Source organism: Aulostomus chinensis, chromosome 9 (genome assembly GCF_037954235.1).
Source record: "Aulostomus chinensis isolate RoL2024-O1b breed Wild chromosome 9, RoL_Achi_v1.0, whole genome shotgun sequence".
NCBI lineage: Eukaryota > Metazoa > Chordata > Actinopteri > Syngnathiformes > Aulostomidae > Aulostomus > Aulostomus chinensis.
This window is the reverse complement of record NC_141328.1, coordinates 21,464,149-21,475,125: the sequence shown is the minus strand read 5'-3', so window position 1 is coordinate 21,475,125 and position 10,977 is coordinate 21,464,149. Positions and strand designations below refer to the sequence as shown.

Sequence of the window (10,977 nt, the reverse complement as noted above, 5' to 3'; positions counted from 1 at the left end):
AGCTGAGACCATCTTCTTGCATGTCTTCCCAGGTTACTGTGGTTTCCAGAGGATGGACACTCTCTCTCCAGAGTCGACACGCAGGCTGACTGCTTCCTCAACATGGTCCTATGGTTACTCCAGCATCTCTGAACACACACACACACACACACACACACACACACACACACACACACACACACACACACACACACACACACACACACACACACAATTAAAGCAGATAAACAAAACTTCCACAACTGTGTTGTGTTTAGTCAAGTTTGTCTCACTTCACAAGGGTGAAACACACTTTGAATAATTCTTCTGGTCACCTGCTAAGATTGATAACAATAAAATCTTTATTTGCACAGCATTTATCACAAGAGCGTCCCGAAGTTCTTCACAATGAAAAACCTCTATTGATAAAATGCAGGAAATTCCAGGTCAACAGAAAGTTATGAATAAATTAGAATCAAGAGACTAGAAATGGAATAAAATCAATAAGAAACCTACAAATGAAAGATAAGATAAATAAGCTGATATTACTGATATACAACTTCATTTTTACAACAGTTTGGTGTCTCTTCTGCTGTCTTTGACTATTTTTCTACAAATATATTCTGGCATGTAAATATGGTTCATGCAAATGAAATTCCTACAATGAACAGCAGAGGGCAGCCTCTCACTGTCCTGCTGCCTTTCTCCTTTTTGAAATCCATTCCATTGACAAACATTTAATCGCCAGTGTTGCAGCATTAACATATGGACGCCTTGGGTCTTTTTCTTTATTTTCACCAACAAAATGTGCGATACAGAGTGTCATGTTAGTTCCACTTAACAAAGTGAATTTTGAGGAGCCACTGAGGAGTTGCAAATCTCTCAAATCACTCCAAACCTACTGTGAGGCTTCCTCATGTTGCGGTCTGGGCAAGCAATCATCTGTCATTTGGACTTCGAGCCATGTTAGCCCATAGACAAGAACTGACAACTGCCTCCCTGTTTCCTCCTGTCATGATGATCAACTCCTGCAAAGATCTGGTTCTCCAGATGTTCGGATATCTGCTCCACACACTTGTTTACCCCGTCTTTCTTCCGTCTCATCTGTCCCTCATCGCTGGATACTGCTTTAATCATGACAATCCCATGTTGTGAAATAGACCTGAATTATGTTCCAGGCAGTAAAACCGACCTCTCACATGTCCGCAACACTTTAGCTAACAAGCAATATTAAATAATAAAAGCAGGCAAAGATAAGGGACAAGACTGTGGGCATTTGAGGAGTATAAACTACTGTAGTTTGTTGGGAGGGCGTCCCAGTAGACACAGTACTTTCACTTCCCAGACAACACACGTGGGCACGTCTTTCGTCCTTCCTGGAACCAGCTGAAGTAGTGAAATAGATGAGCCACAAGGAGGTTGAGCTCAGCCAGCAGTCTCAGACACGGTGGCGGTGTTAATTGTCCACCCCACCAACACTTTGCTTTGTGGCCTTGACCACAGCTGCTGCCTGATGAAATCACGGCCATGTGGGTGTTGGGGTGAGGTCATCGGTGTGGGATATGGCGGCAGGGAAGGATGGAGATTCAGAGAGAGATTACGGCGGCGAGGAAGCAGAGAGAAAAGCGAGTGAGCGAGACTGAGGCGACAGGGCGTCGCAGACAATGAATGAGCCGGATAGAGAGAGAAGTTCACTGCACCCCTCCGTGGTATTCTGCTGTGTGGGCCGGCCCGCAGACATGAAGCTTTGTTGCGAGCTGAAGACTCATACTCACACTGGGTGTATGTAGGATGTAGCGAGACAAAGAGAGGAAAGAGTGCATGTGTTTTCTGACATTGGGAGACAAAGGGCCTATTGGAGCTGGTTTGTTGTGATGCTTCCTCTCCGATCAGCTGCAGGGACAGAAGGTGCAGAGCTCGATAGAGTAGAGCTGGAGGGAGCCAGGTGATGTAGACGTAGCCTGCAAGAGACCACTCAGTCACTACAGAACGTCTTCATGGTGGAAGTGTGACATTTTAGCCAGGCGGTGGACACAAGCTGTTAGCTCACCTGCCTTTGGACAATACGAATATGAACACAGTTGCTAAAATAATCATCTATAAATGAGTAGAGGCCTTGTTGTAATGGTGGCACCAGATCAGGGTTGACCAAAGTGGAGCCTGTGGAACAAAAGACACATGAATAATTGGAAAAGCAACACAAATTATGATGGGCCAAACACAAAAAGCACAAGAAATTTAAAATTGTTATCTGTAATAAACGTTATCTGCTCATTAAAATTGAAGCCTTGTATAATGTATAGTGTGAAGTTGTTATTCAAATGTGTGGAAGCTTGATATTTATTGAACAGAACTTGGGGTGTAAGTACCGTTCTGTGTTTCAGCAACTGTGTGTGTTTGGCTTCAGCCTGTAGCCCACCATTAACTTTCAGTTTTGGCCCTCAGAATGAAAATATTTGGGCACAAAAACATTCGCATTCATCCAAGGGCAATGAATAAGCACGACTCCCTAAAGACGTGGTATTTCACCCAAATGGTGTGGTTATAGAGAAGCAGCACTGTGAACTTGAGCGTTCAGTTTGACACCACACCGAACATTCATGTGGTCTTATGATTTATATTTTAGGAATGCACATGGAAATTGATTTAAAGCAAAGGTATAAATGAAATTTGGTCAGAATAATGAAAGGAACGTGGACAAAATGCCACAATTAGCAAGAAATTCACGAAGCATTAGCTAGAATTTTGCTAAAAATCAGCTTAAAATTAGCTAGAAAATAGCAAAAAAAAAATAGCTAAACATTGGCAAAAATGCCACAAGTCAATTGTCAATAAATTAACTAAGAATTAACAAGAACTTATAGCTAAAAATGTGCTTAAAATTGACTTAACAAGAGCAAAACCTTCGCTAAATTTGAGCAAACATGCAGCGTCAATTAACAAATAATGCTCAAGTGCGCAAGAAAACCAGGAGATTAGCAAAGAAATTATGACACCTTTTGTTATCACTCGCATTGTCACAAATTAATTCTTATTGTGGCGATGCTGAGATTGTTTTTAATGCATTCAGAAACCTCAAGTATTTAAATAAAAATGTATTTCCACAAGCTTTGAATATTGATTATACAATCAGCAAGACGCATATCATGAGATGGTGTGAACAGCAACGTTAAGAAAGCAAAAATGACGTGTAAAAGAGAAATAAATAAGTGCTGCGAGGCTCAAACTCCCAGGAACTACAATTTATTGAGCTTTATCCCGCTGTGTGCCTCCTCGTGAGAGGAAATTGGCCTCGTCATGTTACAGTAATGTAATGTACTGCTGGAAGACCAACAATTAAAGAAGAACCTGCATAACACATTAGAGTGGGAAGTGGATGAAGAGGGATTTGTGTGGGCCTTGAAGTTTATGTACCTTCCTCTGGTTTTAAGATTTCATTTCCTGGTTAGCAAAACTGCGTTTACAAGGTGAATAAATCAAATTCACAACCATAAAGTTCCAACATCTGCATCACTTCACACTTGCCTCTTCCCTTCCGAGGCTGTGAGCCGTGACTATCACCTGTGGCTGCTGGGTGCGTGCCAGCGCATTACGTGTTCATATGAGAGGAAGTTGGATGAGGATTAGGGGGAACAGGCAGCATGAGAAAGCTCACAATTCAATAAAATGGAATCCTCATTGTGTTTTTCCCTCGATCCCCCACCTCTGGACTCTCTTCCGGCTCTCGCTCCTCGTTATTTTCTTTGACTCTCGCCGTTAAGCTTTGTTTGGGTGTGTACACTGGGTTCATTCACAAGCCCATGTGAACACAGGCCTTGATGGAGGGGGGTGGGGGGGGGGCGCAGCATTTTACCGTCTCCCATGTGGTTCACCCTCCGACTTTTAAAGGTTGTTTGGACAGGGAGGGCCCCGCTCAGGATAGGATGGGAGGTGCTGTTGTGTCAGTGTTACGTCCGCCATGACCTTTCCCTCATTCTCTGTCCTTGTATTTATTCTTTCTTCTTCATCAGTCTTTGTTTGGTCAATCGTTCCCTGCCGTAAGCTTCGGTGAATGCCGATAAAGTTTGTCGTGAGGATTCGCCAGGATTTATTGTGCAGTTGGTACCAGGGGCAGTGTATGAGTGTGTGTGTGTGTGTGTGTGTGTGTGTGTGTGTGTGTGTGTGTGTGTGTGTGTTGGGGGGTGATGCTTGTAACAGTTTTGTTGGCCTGGAGGGGTCTACATTGTCACACAGGGTCCCTGGAGGTGTTCGTGATCCTCAACTCTATCGCTGCCTCTCTTTCGCTTGTTTTTAAGGTTATTAAAGGTATCCATAAACGTCCTGAACACAAGAGCGACCCATAACGTTGCTCGTACTCTTGTGAAACGCTGGAGCGATATCTTATGTAAAGTTCTATGCTGGGGTTTTGTTTTTGTTGTTTTTTTTAGTTTGACAGCATTTCAAGGTCCGGTTAGGTTAAGGTATAAAAGACAGGTGGTAAAGAGAAGATGGTGGATTTGGATTAAAATAAATAATCCAATGAATTATATGTTCTGTAATAATTAATCAAAATGAATCACACATTTTCCATTTTGGCCTTGGCGAGCATTTACAGCATTTTGTTTCAAATAGATTTTGATAAATGTGTGAATCAATGAAAAGAGGAGGAAAACTACACATTATATTAATGATTAATGGCTCATTTGATTGGCTCTGTGTCTGCTCAAGCTCCGCCCATCCAACGATGTGTGTGAAAATCCAGCCGGTAATTTCTGTGTCATCCTGCTGAGGGACAGATAGTCACTACGGAGGTATTGATACTGATTATTTTCCATTGTGTGTGCAGTAAATTTGTCATATCAAAGAGGCTGTGTTGTACTGTACCAGCTACTGTATCCTGCAGATCATGGGAATATGTTTTTTTTTTTTTCCCGGCTCTCCTTTTAGCTGTGGGAGCCATCTGAACTCACACAAATCTCTTTCATCTCTCCTCCTCCTTCCTCCCTCCATTTGGCCGGCTTCCATCTTTCCTTTGTCACATCCATCTATCTCCCTATTCCCATGCTGCGTCCTAAGCTACTCTTGTATCATTGCCACGCAGGATAATATGGGGGGGGGACAGTTCTTGGCTCCCATCAACAGTCAAAGCTTTTAGCATGACGCTCTTGTCTAGAGAACTTACACCAAAGGAGAAGGACAAGACAGCTGCAGAGCACCGTGATGTGACCTCATTGTTTGTTTATTGTTGTGGTTGCTACGATGATGCCAGTGGTTAGACAGTCAGTGATTACGGAGGTTAGACGCAACATTCCGTCACCTGAATCTGCTGATATGGGTTGAGAGATGTAACAGCGACTTCGTATTGTGTAAGATGAACAGAATACAGGAGTAAAACTCTCGCCTTTCAACAGCCCCAAACTGCAAACTGCGACTTAAACTTGAGGTTTTTTGGAGCTCAAACACGGCTCAGTATCTTTATTTATTTTTGTGCACAATTGTCGCAGGTTATTGGGCTGATTACAAAGCGACCATCCGCCGGCGTGATGACTGTTTCATTCCAGTTCCTTTCAGAAAGTGTTCATTTAGGAAGCAGGTTGTGTCGGACGAATGGGTCAAAAACATGGCTTTTAAAGAGTCTAATGAAATGTAATATTCGGAAGTTATAATTCCTGATTTCGTTGACTTATTTTGTTCAGAAACAAAGGATTCAATTTTCCCAGGTCGTTGGGTCAACCAGCTGGAGAACTGGAGACACTTATGGATGAAATTTGATGATTCCCGTGCTTTGATCTCTGCTACATAAGAGTAATGAAATCCAGTCCTGCACGGGACAGTGGCGTGTCATAAAGCTGCGCCTATAAATCACTAGAGAAGGGTCACTTAACGCTACATTTCTCCAGATGTGACATATGACTCACAAGAAATGTTTTTCTTAGCAGCTTATCGAAAGTAAAGACATTCTTCGCTTATAACATATCAGGTCCCTTCCATGCAAAAACCTCACATTTATATAAGACGCTATTATATTTTAGCTATAAAGTAACGTGCATTTTTACCAGATTTGTATTTATTTTTTTATTTTTTATTTTTTTATAAATCTATGCCTTTATTCTGAAGTCAAATCTTATAGACATTATGCAAGAGAGACTTGTCTGTTGCTCTCCAGCTTCAGCTTCAGTCTTCCTCTGCAGTATAGAAGCACTCAGAGTCTGGCTTCATCTCTCCGCACCTCATCTTTTTTTGCTCCTGAACCCGACTGGTCCACACTGATGAACACATTAAAGAATACCGCTGATGTACGGTACTGCAGGAATGCTTTCAGCCCGATGAAACGGGAGTTCTGCAATTAACGAACAAAATTCTTGACATGATTCCCATCAAGCATGAACTTGAGTTTCTGACTACCGTTGTGACCCTCTTCATAATTACATCATCCCGCCATCGCTGTCACTCAAACACGAACTCTTGTAAACTAATTTGAGCTCATAAGGTTGCTCCAGTTCCATCAGTGGGGTCAGGTGCGACCCCGCTGACGTCTATGCTAACACCTGTAAGTGAGGAAAAATAAGCCCTTGACTCTGAAGCCTCCGTCACTCAAATAGGAAAACAAGTCAGTCGGTCGGTGGAGTCTCTCTGATGTTGCCGTCGAAGCTCATGCCAGCGTAGGAAACTTTGATTTTCTCCAACCAGTGAATACGCTTGTAAACATGCTGTCATCCATCCGTATGACCCGCAGGCACCCGTTTTCTTTCGCTCAAACTATTTTATTTTGGCATTTCTTCAGTGTCTCAACATGTATTTGGCCTTTTGTAAACTCAACCCACGTTTACAGTCTGTTAGAGTTACTGAAAGCCAATAAACATGTCCCTAAAAACTCATAAAAATCCTTCTCTGCAGATGTGCGGAACTTAAACTGTCTTACATGATGCACTGTGCTTGCTTTGTATTTTGTCTTCTCGTCATTTATCACATGGCTAGAGGTATTTACTTCCAGCTATATGCTGATAGCTGTAATGGCTGAGAGTGCGAAGGAAAACCGACCCTGTTCACTCTTATCTGCCGGTGCCTAAATGCAGCCGGTGCATGGTGAGACACTTGTGCAACATCTCAGGTAAACACACTAATAATTAGCCAACACATCACCGGGACAGTAACAGTTTAGCTTAGGCAGTGGCTTCACCTTTATAGTAGCAGCGGTGGCTTTTCGTCTTACTTCCGCTGTGATCAGTTTAGCTGCATTTATAGGGCAACTTTATAGGCACATTCATCCACGCCACCGTGTAATTATACACTGTGGCTTCCACAAGCGAAGGAGATTAAAAGCAAACAAATGTTGAGTGAAATGAGCGAGATATACACGGCAGTAATTCACCTGTAAATTCACACCTATGAAGAAAACAAAAACTTTTTTTTAAATTTATAAAGACAAACTCAATACTGCAGGCAACTACAAATTGGACTTAAATTAGCGGCTGTGAATGTTAACAGCACGTTTTGCCGCACATTGCACACATAATGGCGCTTTAATACAGTTTAAACAGGCGTGCGGTGACAAGTTATTCTGAATAATGCCGAAAAGAGTCAGGATTTGAAAAGATTATATCATGAAAGGAAAGTCTGGAGCTTGAACTGCGACTGTTGAGGACTGTAGGATAGGTTATGTTGCTTTCAAAGCCATCCAGATAACTGCATTATTGACTTTCATGCAGCTACTGATAATCGAGAGGATGCTGGAGAGCTTAGTTGGACTCCAGATGGAGGTCTTCATAGAAGAGGTGGTGCGATGATACGATGGGAGTTTAGTGCAGCCGTGTTTTCAGAGGTGAAGATCAAACTACGGGATAATCTCCCAATGGAATCTCAGAATGGGAATGTTATATTTCGGAGCAAATGTGGGAACGGAGAGCAGAGATTATTTTATCAATTTAACTCTGGGACTCAGAGACGAAGATCAAAGGGAAAAAAAGATCAGCAGAGACGGACACAGAATATGCAGGGGTTAGGATGCGTCAAGGTTAAAAACAATTTACGGAGAGCGATACAAGATTCTGAAGACTGAATGTGACGTGCCGGTAGAGAAGCTGAACCTGGTGGTGACGCATGAATATTGATTTAATTTGGTTGTTATTTTAGTCTCTTCTTTTCAGTGCAGTCTGCAGCATCTTATTAATTTTCCAGGTCAAATAAGCAATATGGTAATCTGTGATACTGACCTTTTTAATGTGAATCTCTGCTTCCCACACACACACGCACACACACACACACACACACACACACACACACACACACACACACGTAGGCACACACACCTTAGGAGGATGGATTTGAGTCATCAGTCTTTACCACAGCAAAATGATGCACTCTCTGCGACATTTGCATTGGACAAATGGTTCCACCAACTTTCCAAACTTTTATTGTGGCTGTTTGACATTAAACTATAACAAAACTGTGGTTGGTTTTTATATCCGAGGAGCAGACTTTTATTGAAGAAGTCCATTTTAATTTGCCCAATAGTCTAAAAATACAAAAGGCAGAGACTTGTAATCTGTGTTATTGTGGATGGATTTATTTAAAAGTTGCATGTAATTTTTAACAAAGCATATTTTATTTCGTCACTGGCAGGACCCTCAGTGGTCTTTCAACCGTGGCACAGCACAAGTGTTCCGTGGGCTGAAGTAGTAACAAAGGATGGGCTTTTGCCAAAATGTCAAAATGAAACATTTTTTGTGAACATCAGTAAAAGTTTAGGAATGTGGACTGAGAAGGAGCAGGTCTTCAGAATGTGGCGGGAAAAATGCAACACGGGATAGTGCAGATGTTTTGGAATCATGGGTTGATGACATCATCATTTCAGACATTTCAGTGATATGATGTAAATGTGTGTGTTTTTTTTTAATTACCCCTTTTTTTTGGGAAACATTGCAAATTACTGATCCGACCCGTGAACACGACCCACCCCACGAGCTCCAAACACATCCTGAACGAGTGTTATTTATCGGCCACAAACGCAGCTCTAACTCTTGTTCAATCGTCTACTTTTATCTTTTAGCCTGAATGTTCAAAGCAGAAACGTCTGAGTGCTCAAAAATCCCCCCCCCCCCCCGAGCCTTTTCACACAAATCTTTGGGGTATTTTCTCTGTTCTGCTATAACTCTTCTGTCAGCGAGTAATGGCTTCACCATTTACCTCTTGCCTAATTCACATCATAAAGCATGCTGGGACATTTCAGTCTCTCTGCATGAAAACACATCTTCCACAGGTCTCCTCAGGCCTTGGTATGACATAACACAAAACATTCTTGAACTACACAACTGATAAAAGACAAATAGGAAGAAAATATTACACAGAGTGCCAATAATCTCTGATATGTGCATGTTGATTTGTCATTACAGTCCAGTGTGCTGGCTCCTGCTTGGTCAGTGGTTATTTTGTGTTTTGTATAACTAAATTGTTAAATGATGATCAGTACATTCCATTATGTTGTTTAAGCTAAATTTGCCTCTGTGGGTGCAGAACATTAGACTTCAGTGCACTTATGCATGTATCCTTCATGAACCATCTTGTGGTTTTTTTTGGATCATTTTTGCATTTTTTGTGTCATTGTGTGTGTGTGTGTGTGTGTGTGCGCGTGCGTATACGTGTATGGAGTGTGTGTTTGCATTAATAATCTATGCAGGGAGGCATTTTGTAATACGCGCGATGCATTATTCATTGAATGGAGATGGGATGCTCTTTCATTACTCAAACCGATCGCTGGAGAGATGCCGCCCCGGACACACCCATCATTACGCTGTTCACTGATTCGTGCTCTGTGTGTGTGTGCGTGTGTGTTTGTGTGTGTGTGTGTGTGTGTGTGTGTGTGAGAGAGAGAGTTTAGTCACTGAAACGTGGATGTACGTCTGCTGTTGTGAGTGAAGCACGTATAGAGCTTAAATTTTACGCAGTTCATGTTTAATGTTTCATTCCAGTTGGCTTTGTCTGTTGTGCCTGTGCTGAATTTCGACCCCACGGATGCTCTGCAGTGAGTCAGCTCCAGTACACACACACACTATAGGGAGCCTGAACATGAGCGCGCTGTTCCACCTGCTGTGACACAAGCAGCATCGATCTAGAGGTTACACCGGAGGAGCTCTGTGTGACAATGCCGTTGTTCTAATCAGCTGGATGGAGCGCACGGTTCCAGCTCACCAGTATGGAACCCATGTGACTGTAAGCAGAAGAATGCAAACATCAGAGGAAGACAAAGAAGAAGATGAAGAAGGAGAAGAGTCATTCAGAGTCATTTACAAGAAGATGCCAACAAAAATGTTGAACTGGACGGATGACAAGGCTAAGCTCCGACAACGTCAGGCAAAAGCCTCGGATTTATGACCAGGAAAGGGCTGCGTGACCAGAGTGTGCTTTTGCGTCATGTCCTGTTTCCTTCTCAATCTACCACCTCATCTCACCCAAACTGAATATTTCAGATTAACTGCAGATGCGCAGCACAGGACACACCTACTTTACAGATTTGCAGCCTTGCAGACTGTGTTTTCCAAAACCGTTTCAAACAGATAAGTAATAAAATGCGTCAACAGCATGAGAAATGTCTGGGTAGGTTGAAGGACAGAGCATGCTTTGGGTTAAAAAACATTCTTTTGTACCTCAAGTTTAGGTATAGAATAGTGCTCGGGCCCAGAATGAGACAAAAATAAGAGGAGGTTACGTTTTTATTTCTTTTGCATGTTGACAAAGTCAAACTGTGGTGTAAAAAAAATTCAGACTCAAAGTTCGGAACTTGCTTATTACCACAGTTTGTTAAGGCGCTGTAGCGGAAAGAATTCCCACGTTTCTAAGCTACTCTGATGTGGCGTTTCACACTCCCTCCACTCAAGTCCTTATACAGCAATATTCATTTGTGCTAAGCTAAATATTCATGGCTTTTTTTTTTGCATTATTTTGCCAGAAGAGATGCAGGAGCAGGAAAGAAAGTCTTAGCGAGTCTATTTATGAGTACTAGAAAGGCAAAATAGACGTTTT

The 10,977-nt window shown here is 42.2% G+C and overlaps 1 protein-coding gene across 1 annotated transcript in view; it reads left to right on the top strand.

Moving 5' to 3' along the window:
• The window catches only part of apeh2 (acylaminoacyl-peptide hydrolase 2), a 7,835-nt gene extending 7,638 nt beyond the window's left edge, over positions 1 to 197 (top strand). Inside the window, exon 22 of the mRNA XM_086214236.1 lies at positions 33 to 197. Coding sequence (XP_086070362.1) covers positions 33 to 132 — 100 coding nt within the window. The 3' untranslated portion in view covers positions 133 to 197. The remainder of the gene's footprint in view (positions 1 to 32) is intronic.
• The last annotated feature ends 10,780 nt before the right edge of the window (positions 198 to 10,977 follow it).